Below are 18,964 nucleotides of genomic sequence, written 5' to 3' on the forward strand. Positions count from 1 at the left end.
AAATGGACAATGACTGCAAGCATACTTCCATAGGTGTGGCAAAATGGCTTAAGGACGACAAAGTCAAGGTATTGGAGTGGCCATCATAAAGCCCTGACCTCAAGGCTGTAGAAAATGTGTGGGCAGAACTGAAAATGCGTATGCGAGCAAGGAGGCCTACAAACCTGACTCAGTTACACCAGCTCCGTCAAGAGGATTGAGCCAAAACTCACCCAACTTATTGTGGGAAGCTTGTGGAAGGCTACACGAAACATTTCACCCAAGTTAACTATTTAAAGGCAATGCTACCAAATACTAATTGAGTGTATGTAAACTTCTGATCCACTGGGAATGTGCTGAAAGAAATAAAAGCTGAAATCAATCAATCATTCTCTCTACTATTATTCTGACATTTCACATTCTTAAAATAAAGTGGTGATCCTAACTGACCTAAGACAGGGAATTTTTACTAGGATTACATGTCAGGAATTGTGAAAAACTGAGTTTAAATGTATTTGTCTAAGGTGTATGTAAACTTCCGACTTCAACTGTATACTCACTAATTAATTCCCTAAATGTTTCCTATAAGTACATTATTGTAGTTACTATAGTACGATGCTGTCTGACATTTGGTGGATGAGACATGACTGCCACGTCCAGACAAATGGCTGGATAATGTTAATGAAATCTATGGTGTTTTCTAAACATATTTGATTTATTGTATTGGGGAAAACTCCTTAATAAAATATATATTTGATTATTATTACAATATTTTTTATGAGAACAACCCTCCACCAAGGGATGAAATAGAATGCAAGGGAAAAGGAGAGAGCTCCTTGTGGCTCCCCCTCATGATTTATACAGTAAAGAGCGATTCCGACACCATCTTCTATTGAATTTAAGGCATGAAAGTGGAATTAAATCGTTCTTTCTATCCCCACAGGCGTTATGATGGAAACAGATTCCTGCTTAGATCCTGGGATCCCAGTCAATGGAAAGCGGTTTGGGAACAATTTTGCCATTGGGACCAGGGTGACATTCAGCTGTGATCAAGGCTACACGCTGAGCGACGAGAAACCCATTGTGTGCGAGAGGAACCATCAGTGGAACCACGCACTGCCCAGCTGTGATGGTAGTGTACCCCGATCTAGCACCCTCCAACCCTTCCTTCCTCTCCTTTTCCCTGTTCCTGTCAGGTGCACTGACATGCATTGCAGCACTTACTCAGCTATCACCCCTTCTCCTCACACTCCCCATCCGATTCACAGAGAGAGATGTGGGCGACACAGCGCACTGCTAACCAATCTCTCTGTCTTATCTGGTGGAAAGGGTACGCCTATTTGACAACCCTAAGGAGCGGAGTTCATTGATTCCTGATGAGAGGAAAGGTAACTGGAATATGCACACTTAAGATAACTTTGAACGGCAGACAACAGAGAGTCAGCGAGTCGGTAGGCAGGTTGGAGATTCAGCAGGAAGACATAATTCCAACCGTTTATCTAAGTTGTTTCCCGCTACTTGGGATAAAAATAACATTGTACAGCATTTTTTTTCTTCCAGTAAATGGAGTCGAGCGTTTGACCATCAGGTTTTGGTCGTCCAATATTATCCTCCGGACTACTAGTTTATAAGCTGTGTCTTCTATTCTAGTCTTCTATTTCAGTCTTCTATTTCAGTCTTCTATTTCAGTCTTCTATTCTGTCTTCTATTCTAGTCTTCTATTTCAGTCTTCTATTCTGTCTTCTATTCTAGTCTTCTATTCTGTCTTCTATTTCAGTCTTCTATTCTGTCTTCTATTCTAGTCTTCTATTCTAGTCTTCTATTCTAGTCTTCTATTCTAGTCTTCTATTCTGTCTTCTATTCTGTCTTCTATTTCAGTCTTCTATTCTAGTCTTCTATTCTGTCTTCTATTCTAGTCTTCTATTTCAGTCTTCTATTCTGTCTTCTATTTCAGTCTTCTATTCTGTCTTCTATTCTGTCTTCTATTTCAGTCTTCTATTCTAGTCTTCTATTCTAGTCTTCTATTCTGTCTTCTATTCTGTCTTCTATTCTAGTCTTCTATTTCAGTCTTCTATTCTGTCTTCTATTCTAGTCTTCTATTTCAGTCTTCTATTTCAGTCTTCTATTCTGTCTTCTATTTCAGTCTTCTATTTCAGTCTTCTATTTCAGTCTTCTATTCTAGTCTTCTATTCTGTTTCCTTCTGAACTTGACCTTCGTGATTGACAGTGGTGGCATTTCCGCATCTCATTCAGATATGTAAAACCTTTTCTGCCGTTTTGTCCCTCTTACTCACTCTATCATTTCACAAGGGGGGGTGTAGGCATATGCAATAGACAGCATCTTTGCCTAGAACAGGACCTATCTGATTTTTAAATGGGATTTAAAGGATTTTCAGGAATAGATACAATGTTTTATATTAGAATGAGAATTGTGAATGGTGAGAAATAATGAATCACGGAACAGAATGATCACAGAACATAACATTGATCATCCATCATTGGTTTGTTCTTGTAGTGTCATTCTTAGAACCCTTCTACTTAGAAGTTGCAGCATGAATGCACGCTTCACTTCCTGTAGAAATGGTCCACTAGTCCTTCACCCTGAGCACCTGCCTCCTCCCCGCCCACTGCTGCGTTTATGGAGGAAGCAGGAGTTAGTCTTTTAAGAGTGGGGCCAGCTTTATGATTCTTTTATTTATGACAATGATGGTACTATATGGATTGTTCATGCCCACAATTTGTCTTGTCCATGTCCTTTTGTGATAACTATACCAGAAGTAATTTGTAATGATTTCCAAGGATCCCTCACATTAGGGCAATCAAGTACAAAAAATACATCTTCCCCGCTTCCTTCCAACGGGATGAATCAGACCTCAGTACATATATAGATGCATGTTGGGATACCATGCAATTATGACATTTTTATTTGTCTCACACTCAAAAGAGCCATCCTCGCTGATTAACTTTCAGTGGTAGCCTTGGGCGAGTATGATAACACACAACATGAGCCCCATTTAATCACCAGCATCTCCATAGCCTACGGAATCGGGTATAATTGCAATTGCCAACTCCATACATTTGTTCATGGGAACCTGTGCTATCTTAGGAATGCCTTTTTTCAGCTATTTTCACAGCATTTAACTGATACTCACACCAATTAAAAATGCTGAGTGACTCAACCTCAAAGACTAGAGGTTGTGGACCTCTGTCTATTCACATACACATTCATGCTACAAATGTCATGCTTCACAAACACGGTAAATACAATTATCCTGTGATACATACACAGAAGTCATAGTAGATTAGCATATTTCCTTTAAGGCATTCCTCTTACTCGTTTTTTTCTTTTTATTCATCTCGTAATTAAGGCAGTGACAAGTTGTTGTTTAGACGACTCTGCCTGACTGTCTCCACTGACAGGGTCTTTCCTGTCAGAATTCTGCCTTGGTTATTAAGTTCCCTTTTGATCTTCCCAGACAGACTCACTATCAGCATACAGTATCCCACGTCTTCATCTTACTCAGCCCTAGCTGGGGAAACTCTGAGGCTTTTCATCTGGGAACATGATGTGTCTATGTCTGTGTTTCACACTGTCATCAGGTTTGTCTCTACAAATAACATGGAGGAGAGACTAAAAGTTTGTTTAGAACATTTACTAAGTCCAAAAGAGATCCTCTTACACCCAGGGATATTTTTTGCAGTCTCTGACCTAGATTCGGGTATCAAACCCACCCGGACTCTTTTTTTTTATGTTGCAATTTCTTTGAGCAATTTTCAGTGATATTGGCATACTAATGAAAAATCTAATGATACAAGCTCATAATCTTTTGCATCTTTATTTATTTAAATGCTGTTATTAATTTTTCAAAACCCCTGATTGTTATGCAAGAAATTGCATTAATTAATCATTAAAGGGCAACTCCGACACTTTTCGTTATCTTCGCAACAAACTAGTGTCTACATACACTACCGTTCAAAAGTTTGGAGTCACTTAGAAATTACCTTGTTTTTTAAAGAAAAGCAACATTTTTTGCCCATGAAAATAACATCAAATTGATCAGAAATACAGTGTAGACATTGTTAAATATTGTAAATTACTATTGTAGCTGGAAACGGCAGATTTTTTATGGAATGTCTACATAGGCGTTATCAGCAACCATCACTTCTGTCTTCCAATGGCACGTTGTGTTTAGCTAATCCAAGTTTATCAATTTAAAAGGCTAATTGATAATTATAAACCCTTTTGCAATTATGTTAGCACAGCTGAAAACTGTTGTTCTGATTAAAGAAGCAATAAAACTGGCCTTCTTTAGACTAGTTGAGAATCTGAAGCATCAGCGTTTGTGGGTTCGATTACAGGCTCAAAATGGCCAGAAATAAAGAACGTTCTTCTGAAATTCATCAGTCTATTTGTTGTTCTGAGAAATGAAGGCTATTCCATGCGAGAAATTGCAAAGAAACTGAAGATCTCGTACAATGCTGTGTACTAATCCTTTCACAGAACAGCGCAAACTGGCTCTAACCATAATAGAAAGAGGAGTGGGAGGCCCCGGTGCACAACTGAGCAAGAGGACAAGTACATTAGAGTGTCTAGTTTGAGAAACAGACGCCTCACAAGTCCTCAAATGGCAGCTTCATTAAATAGTACCCCAAAACACCAGTCTCAATGTCAGCAGTGAAGAGGCAACTCTGGGATGCTGGCATTCTAGGCAGAGTTGGAAATGAACAGCCATATCTCAGACTGGCCAATAAAAAGAAAAGATTAAGATGGGCAAAAGAACACACACACTGGACAGAGGAACTCTGCCTAGAAGGCCAGCATCCCGGAGTCGCCTCTTCACTGTTGACGTTGAGACTGGGGTTTTGCTTTTCTTTCAAAAACAAGGACATTTCTAAGTGACCCCAAACTTTTGAGTGGTAGTGTATGTGAAAACTGCGGATTTCTACATTTTGTGGAAAAATAACGTTAAAATGTTATACCCAATGACATCATAAAAGGTTTAAACATTTTAAAAACAGTGATTTTCAAACATGAGATTCTCGGTGACATGGGGAGCAAGAAAATATCCTCCCTCTGGCTAGAAACACGTTGCAGATTTGAAAACCAACATTTAAAAAAAACTTTATTCTACCCTGTGATATCACAGAGAAGCATTTTTTAGGACCTTTTTATATATTTTTAACCACAGATCATAGAAACGTCCTATGTAGACATATGTAGACACTGGTTTGGTGTTGGAGATAATGAATATGAGATTGAAAAGTAGAGGAGTTGCCCTTTAATAATGGAAATGTTCAGTCCTCAAAGTTCTCAAAATATGGGAGTTCAAAAAAACGATGCCTCATTCATGATGTTTCATTTTGTTTCCCTTAGCGTTGTGTGGTGGTTATATCTTTGGTAAAAAAGGAACCATACTCTCCCCTGGGTTCCCTGATTTCTATCCAAACTCATTGAACTGCACATGGACAATAGAGGTGTCTCATGGCAAAGGTAAGCCTCATGAATAGCTGTCTAATGTAAGTACCAACCAATAATTTGTTGCAGCAACTGAGTGAGTAAAATCTGCTGTGACTGGCCCTACAGCACCCCATTTGAATGATGAGTCTCTATATTCTCATTAACATTAAGCCCCAGCCCTCCCTTAGGGCTGGTGTGACGTGGAGACAGGGTTTTTGATGTGTGACTTAGGGAGGCCTAATCTTATCTGAAACTCTCCAGGAGTGCAGCTGCTCTTCCATACGTTCCACCTGGAGGACTCCCATGATTACCTGCTCATCACAGAGGATGGCAGCTTCACGGAACCCGTGGCCAGGCTCACTGGCTCTGTCCTGCCCCCCTCCATCAAGGCCGGCCTGTTTGGAAACTTTAGCGCCCAACTCCGCTTTGTCTCCGACTTCTCCATGTCCTATGAAGGTTTCAACATGTCCTTCTCAGGTGGGTGTCACGTATTGTGTATAAAGGGTGATCAGTTGTTGCGGATACATTTTAAGAGTTCCTTTCATGTATTGTAGATTCAAAGATATGAGGTCACTGCAGTGATTAACATTGGTGTAAAGTACTTAACTAAAAATACTTTAAATTACTACTTGAGGTTTTTTTGGGGGGTAACTGTACTTTACTTTATTATTTATATTTTTGACTACTTTTACTTTACTACATTCCTTAAGAAAATATTGCATTTTTTACTCCATACATTTTCCCTGACACCCAAAAGTACTTGTTACATTTGGAATGCTTAGCAGGACTGGACAATGGTCCAATTCATGCACTTATCAACAGAACATCCCTGGTCATCCCTTCAGCCTCTGATCTGGCGGACTCACTAAACACAGATGCTTTATTTGTAAATGATGTTGGAATGTTGGTGCTGTCTGGTTTGCTTAATATAAAGAATTTGAAATGATTTATACTTTTACTTTTGATACTTCAGTATATTTTAGTAATTCCATTTACTTTTGATACTTAAGTATATTTTAAACCAAATACTTTTAGACATTTACTCAAGTAGAATTTTACTGGGTGACTTTCACTTTTGTCATTTTCTATTAAGTTATCTTTACTATTACTCAAGTATGACAATTGGGTACTTTTTCCACCACTGGTGATTAGAACACTGTTTTTGATGAAAAATGGATCGAGAACCCCGCCGACTATTAAGTCAATGTGAAGCAGCAACATTTGAGACGTCAGTAGATCAAATACTGAAATAGTTTGTATTTATTTATAGTGCAGGTGATGGAGAAGAGTTGTATCTACAAAGATATACAAACTTCAAACATGACAAAAATACTTAAAGGCGGTGTTTTGTTTCATATGTGTACAACAGCTGATGAAACTAACACTGTAAAAGTGTATTAAAAATGTGATCAGTGTTATTTTTGATAGTTGCTGGTTGGAAATACAATCTACACATGACCTTCTAAACAGCAGGTTTTGCATGGGTGGAGTTTTGGCTTGCCTGGTGACATCATCGGGCGGTATAAGTGAATCGACCAATAATAATAAGATTTCTGAACCTCTTTGCCAATGACAGATAGTTTTCAGGTTACAGTGCATTCGGAAAGTATTCAGATCCCTTGACTTTTTCCACATTTTGTTATGTTACAGCCTTATTCTAAAATTGATTAAATAGTTTTTTTCCCCTCATCAATTTACACGCAAAACCCCATAATGACAAAGCAAAAACAGTTTTTATTTTTTTTATTTTGGTAAATGTATTAGGAAAACAAAACTGAAATATTACATTTACATAAGTATTCAGACCCTTTACTCAGTACTTTGTTGAAGTACCTTTGGCAGCGATTACAACTTAGAGTGTTCTTGGGTATGACGCTACAAGCTTGGCACACCTGTATTTGTTTCTCCCATTCTTCTCTGCAGATCCTTTCAAGCTCTGTCAGGTTGGATAGGGAGCGTCGCTGCACAGCTATTTTCAGGTCTCTCTGGAGATTTCGATCAGGTTCAAGTCCGGGTTCTGGCTGGGCCACTCATGCACATTCAGAGACTTGTCCCGAAGCCACTCCTGCGTCCTGAGGTACTGAGCGCTCTGGAGCAGGTTTTCATCAAGGATCTCTCTGTTCTTTTCTCCGTTCATCTTTCCCTCAATCCTGACTAGTCTCCCTGTCCTTGCTGCTGAAAAACATCCCCACAGCATGATGCTGCCACCACCATGCTTCACTGTAGGGATGGTGCAAGGTTTCCTCCAGACGTGACGTTTGGCATTCAGTCCATAGAGTTGACTCTTGGTTTCATCAGACCAGAGAATCTTGTTTCTCATGGTCTGAGAGTCATGTGCCTTTTACTGAGGAGTCACTTTGGTCTGGCCACTCTACCATAAAGGCCTGATTGGTAGAGTGCTGCAGAGATGGTTGTCCTTCTGGAAGGTTCTCCCATCTCCACAGAGGAACTCTGGAGCTCTGTCAGAGTGACCATCGGGTTCTTGGTCACCTCCCTGACCAAGGCCCTTCTCCCCTGATTACTCAGTTTGGCTTTGTGGCCAGCTCTAGGTAGTCTTGGTGGTTCCAAACTTCTTCCATTTAAGAATGATGGAGGCCACTGCGTTCTTGGGGTCCTTCAATGCTGCAGAATTTTTTTGGTACCCTTCCCCAGATATGTGCCTTGACACAATCGTGTCTCAGAGGTCTACAGACAATTCCTTCGACCTCATGGCTTGGTTTTTGCTCTGACATGCACTGTCAACTGTGGGACTTTATATAGACAGGATTGTGCCTTTCCAAATCATGTCCTGTCAATTCAATTTACCGCAGGTGACTCCAATCAAGTTTTAGAAACATCTCAAGGATGATCAATGGAAACAGGATGCACCTGAACTCAATTTCGAGTCTCATAGCAAAGGGTCTGAATACTTATGTAAATACGTTTTATATATATATATATATATATATATATTATTATTATTATTTTATTTTTTATTTTTTTTCAATGTAAATGGAAATACCTATTTTCACTTCGTCATTATGGGGTATTGTGTGTAGAATGATGAGGAAATAAATTAATTTAATACATTTTAGAATAAGGCTGTAATATAACAAAATGTGGAAAAAGGGGAAGGGTCTGAATACTTTCTGAATGCACTGTATTGTAAATATCCCTCCCATTAGTCTCCTCCATTCATGGATTGATCCACTCTGTGGTTAATGCATTGCTTTTGCGCCCTTCCCCTCCCCACTCAGACCACTCCTAGACAGTCCTAGCAAATGTCTTACTTGAGAAATTGTGTCGTTTTCTGGAAAAATACTATTTTTGTTTTTTTTGACCATTTTAATGGAAAACTATCACAGTAAGTTACTTAACTGTTACCCAGAAACTATTTGATATTGAGATAAAAATGGCTGCATTGGGCCTTCAAACTTGGTTGCAAAATAATAAACTTGCTCTGCCAATAATATAACAACCCGACTCGAGTACAAAGACAAAAGCACTTCAAACACAGGGCAAAATGCCCATAAACATCTGAGTATGGCAGAGCTATAGTAACAGCATGTTACCTAGACAAACAGCCCTGCATGAGGATTAGGGAATCCTAAATAATAACCCCATTACCAGGGATAAATCATTTATACCTTTACATAGGTAAATTCTCACAGAACAATGATAACACACTTTAAAGTTATTGCAATTACCCAATGAACATTCCAGTGGTCAATACTTAACACGTTTATGAAAAAAATAAATGATTAGCATAAACATTAACATTTCCAATAAACAATGACAACACCACAGAGAAACGGGAAAAACCTAATAATGAGAGGCGTGCCTAACGCCTCGATCACACCGACAGCATCTTTACGCAAAATGTTACAAAATGTTACGCAGCATCATCTGGGTACTGTATGTGTGTAACAAAAGTTCAACATTCACCTTCTGCTACCACAGGGCCAACCGCACCAGCATATGGTCTCACAAGGGGTCTGAGGATCTCATCTCGGTACCTAATGGCAGTCTGGCTACCTCTGGCGAGCACATGGAGGGCTGTGCGGCCCTCCATAGAAATGCCACCCCACACCATGACTGACCCACCGCCAAACCGGTCATGCTGGAGGATGTTGCAGGCAGCAGAACGTTCTCCACGGCGTCTCCAGACTGTCACGTCTGTCACATGTGCTCAGTGTGAACCTGCTTTCATCTGTGAAGAGCACAGGGCGCCAGTGGCGAATTTGCCAATCTTGGTGTTCTCTGGCAAATGCCAAACGTCCTGCACGGTGTTGGGCTGTAAGCACAACCCCCACCTGTGGACGTCGGGCCCTCATACCACCCTCATGGAGTCTGTTTCTGACCGTTTGAGCAGACACATGCACATTTGTGGCCTGCTGGAGGTCATTTTGCAGGGCTCTGGCAGTGCTCCTCCTTGCACAAAGGCGGAGGTAGCGGTCCTGCTGCTGGGTTGTTGCCCTCCTACGGCTTCCTCCACGTCTCCTGATGTACTGGCCTGTCTCCTGGTAGCGCCTCCATGCTCTGGACACTACGCTGACAGACACAGCAAACCTTCTTGCCACAGCTCGCATTGATGTGCCATCCTGGATGAGCTGCACTACCTGAGCCACTTGTGTGGGTTGTAGACTCCATCTCATGCTACCACTAGAGTGAAAGCACCGCCAGCATTCAAAAGTGACCAAAACATCAGCCAGGAAGCATAGGAACCGAGAAGTGGTCTGTGGTTACCACCTGCAGAACCAGTCCTTTATTGGGGGTGTCTTGCTAATTGCCTATAATTTCCACCTGTTGTCTATTCCATTTGCACAACAGCATGTGAAATTTATTGTCAATCAGTGTTGCTTTCTAAGTGGACAGTTTGATTTCACAGAAGTGTGATTGACTTGGAGTTACATTGTGTTGTTTAAGTGTTCCCTTTATTTTTTTGAGCAGTATATATTTGTAAGTATGATGGTCAGTAGAAGTTAGTGTTTGAAAGCTGCTTGGACTCAAAGAATCAGTGGGATCTCGCATTTTGCAACACACGATTTGAAAAAGCATGTGATAAAACGAAGCATTGGACATCATTGATGACGTACTTCTGCGGAAGCGTTACAAACGTCAGCTTCGAATGCCGCGTTAATATGCTATTCGACACTAGGTAACGCAAAAACGTCCAAGGTGCGGATTCATTGAACGCAGCAGTGTGTATATCTACAACCAGTTAGCAATTTTAACATTTCAGAGATTCCTAGTTCCGTCTTGCATGTGAACTCGGCAGAAGTTAGCTGCTTAGGCCACAATCACAATGTTTTGCATTTTGGTACACCAGAAGTACATTCATTTCCAATGAAACACTGCGTTTGCCTTGCTGAGCGTTCTGATGCTTGCGCACCATTTTGCTTAAAACACTGTGGATGAGATCGAGGCGTCAGCAATTTCGATACATGCTTTGAAGCTCCGGAATCAAACAAGACTCTTGTACTGACCAGACTTTGATTACAAAACACACGCAGCAGTGTTTGAAGGGACAAAGGATAGCATGGTTAGCAAGCAATGTTCATACTAGCTGAGCATTCTCAGCTCCACCATATGTAATTGTAATGGTAATTGTGTCGATTAGTTTTGGCGGAGTGACATCAGACGATACTTGTAAAAATGTGCATTCTTTAAATCGTACCTATGTTTGTCCTGTGTGAAGTCGTTATTTTCTTTGGGTGCTGCAATCCGTAGTTTTTGGTAAAAACGTCATTCAATGTGACTAAATGAATCCACTGTTTTCCAATAAAGTTAGTGATTTCAAACATGCACTACTTTAAGAACTATCAATAATGTCATGCTTACTTTATACCTGTGCTTCTCTTGATTGTTGTCAGTGGGAGTTGGCATCCATAGTTTTTGATTTGAACAAAAGTACCTTTATGCATCCCCTGACAAAACTACTAAATATTCCGTGCAATGACGGGTTGCTCCTTATCTGTTATCTGTTCCCTTGGCGGAGGTCGCTTAAAATGTTATTTTAATCCCAAAATATGGATCGCGGCACCAAAAGAAAATAACGCCTTAACACAGGACAAACATAGGTAGGCTACAAGGTATTCATTTAAGACTCTTATGACTCAATGTAGTTGGAGGTATACTCCACCAAAACTCATCACCACTGACTTCTTAGCTATGCTAGTACCAAACAATTAGTATGTTTGTGTGGGGAGAGGCCCAACACGTCTTGATAATGCAACTGCATATCATCACACATTGTACTTTTCTAAAAACCTCTTAAGGATCGGACCCTTTTTAAAATTTTCGCCCAAAATAACATACCCAAATCTAGCTGCCTGTACTGTAGCTCAGGACTTGAAGCAAGAATATGCATATTCTTGATACCATTTAAAAGGAAACACTTTGAAGTTTGTGTAAATGTGAAATTAATGTAGGAGAATATAACACATTAGATCTGGTAAAAGATAATACAAAGAAAAAAACATGCTTTTTTGTTTTTTTGTTCCATCATCTTTGAAATGCAAGTGAAAGGTCACAATGTATTATTCTAGGTTAGGCGCAATTTCGATTTTGGCCACCAGATGGTAGCAGTGTATGTGCAAAGTTTTACACTGATCCAATGAACCATTGCATTTCTGTTCAAAATGTTGTATCAAGTCTGCCCAAATGTGCCTAATTGGTTAATTGATACATTTTCAAGTTCATAACAGTGTACTCTCCTTAACCTCTTATGGCTAGGGGGCAGTATTTTCACGGCTGGATAAAAAACGTACCCGATTTAATCTGATTATTAGTCCTGCCCAGAAACTAGAATATGCATATAATTATTAGCTTTGGATAGAAAACACTCCAAAGTTTCTAAAACTGTTTGAATGGTGTCTGTGAGTATAACAGAACTCATTTGGCAGGCCAAAACGTGAGAAGATTCTGTACAGGAAGTACCCTGTCTGACCATTTCTTGCCCTTCTTTGTCATCTCTATCCATTACAAAGGATCTCTGCTGTTACGTGACACTTCCTACGGCTCCAATGGGCTCTCAGAGCCCGGGAAAAAGTAGAATGACGTAATTCAAAGCCCTGGCTGAAACACACGAGCGCTTTTGCTAAGTGGTCTATCAGAGGACTTAGGCTCGTGCACTGGCCTCCCCCGCCTTTCTGTTTTTCCCTCTATTTACCGAAACACAGATTCCCGGTCGGAATATTATCGCTTTTTTACGAGAAAAATGGCATAAAAATTGATTTTAAACAGCGGTTGACATGCTTCGAAGTACGGTAATGAAATATTTAGAAATCTTTTGTCACGAAATGCGCCATGCGCACGACCCTTATTTACCATTCGGATAGTGTTTAGAACGCACGAACAAAACGCCGCTGTTTGGATATAACGATGGATTATTTCTGACCAAACCAACATTTGTTATTGAAGTAGAAGTCCTGGGAGTGCATTCTGACGAAGAACAGGAAAGGTAATCAAACTTTTCTAATAGTAAATCTGATTTTGGTGAAGGCTACACTTGGTGGGTGTCTAAATAGCTAGCCCTGTGATGCCGGGCTATCTACTGAGAATATTGTAAAATGTGCTTTCACCGAAAAGCTATTTTAAAATCGGACATATCGAGTGCATAGAGGAGTTCTGTATCTATAATTCTTAAAATAATTGTTATGTTTTTTGTGAACGTTTATCGTGAGTAATTTAGTAAATTCACCGGAGGTTTGCGGGGGGGTATGCTAGTTCTGAACGTCACATGCTAATGTAAAAAAGCATGCATTGTATAACATAATGTCCTAGGGTTGTCATCTGATGAAGATCATCAAAGGTTAGTGCTGCATTTAGCTGTCTTCTGGGTTTTTGTGACATTATATGCTAGCTTGAAAAATGGGTAGTCTGATTATTTCTGGCTGGGTACTCTGCTGACATAATCTAATGTTTTGCTTTCGCTGTAAAGCCTTTTTGAAATCGGACAGTGTGGTTAGATTAACGAGAGTCTTGTCTTTAAAATGCTGTAAAATAGTCATATGTTTGAAAAATTGAAGTTTTCGGATTTTAGAGGAATTTGTATTTCGCGCCACGCCCATCATTGGATATTGGAGCAGGTGTTCCGCTAGCGGAACATCTAGATGTAAGAGGTTAAACAATAGCATGGTATTCTTTCACTGTGATAGCTACTGTAAATTGGACAGTGCAGTTAGATTATTAACAAGAATTTAAGCTTTCTGCCAATATCAGATATGTCCTGAGTAATGTTCTTGTTACTTACTGTACAACTTCATGCTAATCACATTAGACTACGATATCTCAACTGTCCCGCGGGGGGGACCGATCCTGTAGAGCAGGTATTCCCAAACTGGGAATATGCCAAATAAAAATGTGATTAACATTTTTTATTTTTTATTAGAATAATAATATTTATAAAAATAAAATATAAACATTTTCAAACAATCCATTTAGATTTTTCAACGGGGCTATACATTTGGGTGAGGTTTTTTTCTCGCCTGAGTAGCCTCGTTTCACTGCCAAAAATAAAAATAAACCATCTAATGTTCAGCAAAATAACAACACAATGTCAAATACAGGTAGCCTAGTCAAATAATTAACATCTAATCACATTAACCGTTACTCTCTCGCGGGAATCCCACTAACGGTCCGTATGTAGCCAAACGTAGCTGCTGCTCATTCTGTTTGCTTGAAAATGGATACAGGGTAAAAAAAAAGTAAGGCCCGCGTCCATAGAGACACATACCAGCTTTACTAGTAGTACTGCTACTACCAGCAGTACTACCTGCACCTATCGACGACACAAGTTCTTCTGCTTCCACGAGTACATCCAATGCTAGCATCAGTAATTCTGCATTTGTTGTTAGCACAGCTAGCATGGACACTAACAGTTGTGAATCTTATGCAGCCAAAAAGCTACTGCCCCCTTACCCGGGAAAGCACCGAACAACAGACCGGGACGTTGGACCATCGAAGAGGCGCAAATATGATGAGAACTACATTGATTTGGGGTTCACTTATATTGGGAGTAGTGCCTTTCCTTAGCCACAGTGTGTGCAAAAGTAATATCTCACAACTCGATGAAACCTTCACTCTTGCGCAAACATTTAGAAACAAAACATGCCAATTTGAAAAATAAGCAACTGGATTTTTTTAGCGAGAATTAAGACAACTTTCGAGTAGTAAGATATGTATAAAAGCAGCAGATACCATTAATAAGAAGGGGCTAGAAGTTTCTTATATGGTGAGCTACTGAGTGGCTAGCACAGGCAAGCCCCATACTATTGTGGAGGACTTAATTCTTCCTGCTGCCGCCGATATGGCTGGGGGAAAAGGCCAAAAAAACTATATAGACAATGCCTTCATCAAACAATACTGTTTCATGAAGCATCAGTGACATGGCAGGAGATGTTTTGAAACAATAACTGCTTTGCATACAAGCCAGTGAATTATATGCGTTACAGCTGGATGAGTCAACAGACGGGGCGGGCACAGCTCCTGGTATATGTCCGTTACGTTTATGGGGGGTCAATTAAGGAAGACATCCTCTTCTGGAAACAAGGACAACAGGAGAGGATATTTTTTAAATACTGGACAGCTTTGTGACATCAAATGAACTTTGGTGGTCAAGATGTGTTGTCATCTCTACTGATGGCGCAAAAGCCATGACAGGGAGACATAGTGGAGTGGTAACGCGCTTGCAAGCAGTTGCTCCCGACGCCACTTGGGTACACTGCAGCATCCACCGAGAGGCTCTGCTGCCAGGGGAATACCTGACAGCTTGAAAGACGTTTTGGACACTACAGTGAAAATTGTTAACTTTGTTAAAGCAAGGCCCCTGAACTCTTGTGTATTTTCTGCACTATGCAATGATATGGGCAGCGACCATACAGAAGTGTGCTGCTTATCAAGGGGCAAAGTATTGACACGTTTTTTTTTATTGAGAGACGAGCTTGAAGTTTTCTTTACTGACCATAACTTTCACTTGTCTGACCGCTTGCATGATGACGAGTTTCTCACACGACTGGCCTATCTGGGTGATGTTTTTTCTCGCCTGAATAATCTGAATCTAGGATTGCAGGAACTCTCCGCAACTATATTCAATGTGCGGGACAAAATTGAGGCTATGATTAAGAAGTTGGAGCTCTTCTCTGTCTGCATTAACAAGGACTATCCTCCATGCCTTGCCTCCAGTCCACTTACCGATATCTGTATAAGAGAGCCTCATCAAAATTGCGACAAGCGGTTCTATGAAAATTGAATTTAATCAGAGGCCACTGCCAGATTTCTGGATTGGGCTGCGCTCAGAGTATCATGACTTGGCAAATTGCGCTGTTAAGACACTGATGCCCTTTGCAACCACGTACCTATGTGAGAGTGGATTCTCGGCCCTCACTAGCATGAAAACTAAATACAGGCACAGACTGTGGGTGGACTGAGACTGAGACTCTCCAATTCAACCCAACATTGCAGAGTTATGTGCATCCTTTCAAGGACACCCTTCTCATTAACCTGTGGGGAGTTATTCACAATTTTTGATGAACAAATAAAGTATTATATGTAAGATAGCTAAATAAAGAGCAGAATTATTGATTTTTATTATATTATTATTTGTGCCCTGGTCCTATAAGAGTTCTTTGTCACTTCCCACGAGCCGGGTTGTGACAAGAACTCACACTTATTCTTATGTTTAATAAATGTATCGTATAGTGTGTGTGTGGCAGGCTTACAATGATGGCAAAATCTACTTTTGAGAGTGCGCTGACCCTGGTGCTAGAGGGGATACGCGGCTGGAGGTTGAATGTTTGAAGGGGTATAGGACTATTAAAAAGTTTGGGAACCACTGCTGTAGAGGTTACAAGGCACACACATAATGGGCCATATATGAAAAAATTTATTTCAACATTTTAAAAAACAAAATGATACTACAATCAAATTATAGCAAATCTGCATTTTAATACTAATGTGGATTTTATTTAGATACTTTTTTTGTTGTTGCAAAAAGAGGTCTGTTTTGGTACATTTGTTTTCCAGATAACATTATTTAAATGAAGTTGACATTTTGCTGTGATTGCTGCTTTTTTCCAATAGTTTCTTCTTTGACCCCAGTTAAAATATGTTAGCAGTTTGAGGGTTAGGAAACATGTTGGTGTATTCCACAGAGTACAGCCTAGAGCCTTGTGAAGATCCAGGAGTGCCAGCCTACAGTCGGCGAGTTGGGTTCCAGTTTGGGGTGGGGGACTCGCTCATTTTTTCCTGCTTCCCGGGTTATCGTTTGGAGGGGGACCACAAGATCACCTGCCTGGGGGGAGGCCGGAGGGTCTGGAGTGGAGCCCTGCCAAGGTGTGTGGGTAGGTGGACACATGCTTTCATTTCATTTGGCCAAACTGAGAATACTTGTACTTTGAAATAACTTGTACTGTACTTTGCCAACGGCAGGAGAAGGAGCTATACTGAGCATACAGTATAATGCAAGTGCATGAGCTAGTTTCTAATGATTGATTTACCTACATATTTACCTACATTTCTGAATATTGTCAAATGGTTAACTTACAATCTCAAGAATATTACTCAACTGCTTCCTATTATCAGTTAAGCATGCTTTTATAAGCAGAGCATGAAACCAGGGCAGAGTTGGAAACCACAAATGATCTGGCTGTCATTTTGTCATCCCCTACAAAGAGCCATGTGTTTTCTCATAAAAAGTTCAGTAGAGAAAATTAGGCAATAACCCCACGAGAACTGAACTAGAGTTTAAGCTCACATGGCTCAAGGTCTACAGGCAGAATTTGCTTTTATACCTGAGGTACAACATCAGAATATTAACTACAAGGACATCCAGTCCCAGCACAGCCCCGAGCCTTGGTGACCAACACACACTTAATGCAGAGAGCTGTTCATTAATTCATATTCCCCTCAAGTTTCTGTTGTGGAGATTCATCAAAATTCCAGCAGGGGAAACATCTGATTGGCCCATCAGTGGATAACAGGTCGCAGCTGCTGAAGTATTCTGTGTTCAACCTGCTGAACATTTGTGGTGAACTCTTCTCTTAGGGTTAAACGGCTCCTTTAATGCCCCTATTCAGATTCATAACAGACAGATATGACTTTTCTCACAGGTCTTTTCTCTTTCTCTCTCTCTCTCTTTCTCTCTCTCTCTCTCTCTCTCGTTGTTTGGAATGAGCAGCGTCTAGTGTGTAGGGAAATATGACAGTTCTCTAAAGATAATCAAGACATTTCTTTCTGACTTTAAACCCAGATTGCCATGAAATGTCTTAATATCATATTCTTTCTCTCTCTTGCTTATTTTCTCTCTCGCTCTCACTTTCTCTCGCTCGCTCTGCCTAGCTGAATGTGGAGCCACTACCGTTGGGAGCGAGGGGGTTCTGCTATCACCCAATTACCCATCCAATTATGACAATAACCATGAGTGCATTTACCGCATTGAGACGGAGGCAGGGAAGGGCATCCGTGTCACGGCCACTAACTTCCTGCTCCACGAGGGGGATTACCTCAAGGTGAGTCTCACATCACTCATACACAACACTGGATATTTACTCTGTAAATGTTACATATCAATACATCCCCACGCATAATCTTCTCACTGCAAGGTGTGCAAATAGTTAATAAAGGCCTCAATGTGAGACTTTTTCACTGCAGCATCAACTTTTTGAATGCAGTTATGGTCCAATGTAACCCATAAGAGACCAGAGGTAGTGACTCAGTCAAATCATGAATTATTAATGCCTTCATTAAAATTACATGATGCCAGAGCTTGAGGCAAAGAGAGGCCAATGAGAAAATGTGTATCAAATCTTACAGTAGTGCATAACAACATATAACTGGTTATAAAGTGGTGGAATTGTCCTTTAAAATTCTGTTCAATCTCTTTAAACAGAAAATCTAATCAAATTGTATTGGTCACATGCGCTGAATACAACAGGTGTAGACTTTACAGTGAAATGCTTGCTTACGAGCCCATTCTCAGCATGGCAGAGTTTTAAAAAAGTAAGAAAAACATTTTGTCAATAAAAAGGAAATAGTAACACAATAAAATAACGAGACTATATACAAGGAGTTCCGTTACCAAGTCAATGTGCAGGGGTATGAGGTAGTTGAGGTAATTGAGGTAATACAGTACATGTGGGTAGGGGTAAAAGTGACCCCTAGGCAATCAGGATATATAATAAACAGAGTAGCAGTAGCGTGTGTGTGTGTGTGTGTGTGTGTGTGTGTGTGTGTGTGTGTGTGTGTGTGTGTGTGTGTGTGTGTGTGTGTGTGTGTGTGTGTGTGTGTGGCGTCAATATGCTTGTGTGTGAGCATATGTATTGTGTGTGTGTGTGTTGGAGTGTCAGTGTACAGTAGTATGTGTGAGTGTGTGGGTAGAGTCTAGTGAGTGTGCATAGAGCAGGTGCAGGAGAGTCAGTGCAAAACAATTAAGATAAATAAAGAAATAATAAAGGGTGTCAATGTAAATAGTCCGGGTAGCCATTTTGTTAACTGTTCAGCAGCCTTATGGCTTGGGGGTATAAGCTGTTCAGGTGCCTTTTGGTCCCA

At 40.4% G+C, this 18,964-nt stretch overlaps 1 protein-coding gene across 1 annotated transcript in view; it reads left to right on the forward strand.

Annotated features, from left to right (window-relative positions):
- The window catches only part of LOC115200882 (CUB and sushi domain-containing protein 1), a 509,589-nt gene that overhangs the window by 375,961 nt on the left and 114,664 nt on the right, over window positions 1–18,964 (forward strand). Inside the window, exons 18-22 of the mRNA XM_029763998.1 lie at window positions 923–1,111; window positions 5,354–5,470; window positions 5,699–5,914; window positions 16,570–16,758; window positions 17,756–17,925. Of these exons, the coding sequence (XP_029619858.1) occupies window positions 923–1,111; window positions 5,354–5,470; window positions 5,699–5,914; window positions 16,570–16,758; window positions 17,756–17,925 (881 nt within the window). The remainder of the gene's footprint in view (window positions 1–922; window positions 1,112–5,353; window positions 5,471–5,698; window positions 5,915–16,569; window positions 16,759–17,755; window positions 17,926–18,964) is intronic.

The sequence above is a fragment of the Salmo trutta genome, chromosome 10 (assembly GCF_901001165.1).
Source record: "Salmo trutta chromosome 10, fSalTru1.1, whole genome shotgun sequence".
In the NCBI taxonomy this organism is placed as follows: Eukaryota; Metazoa; Chordata; class Actinopteri; order Salmoniformes; family Salmonidae; genus Salmo; species Salmo trutta.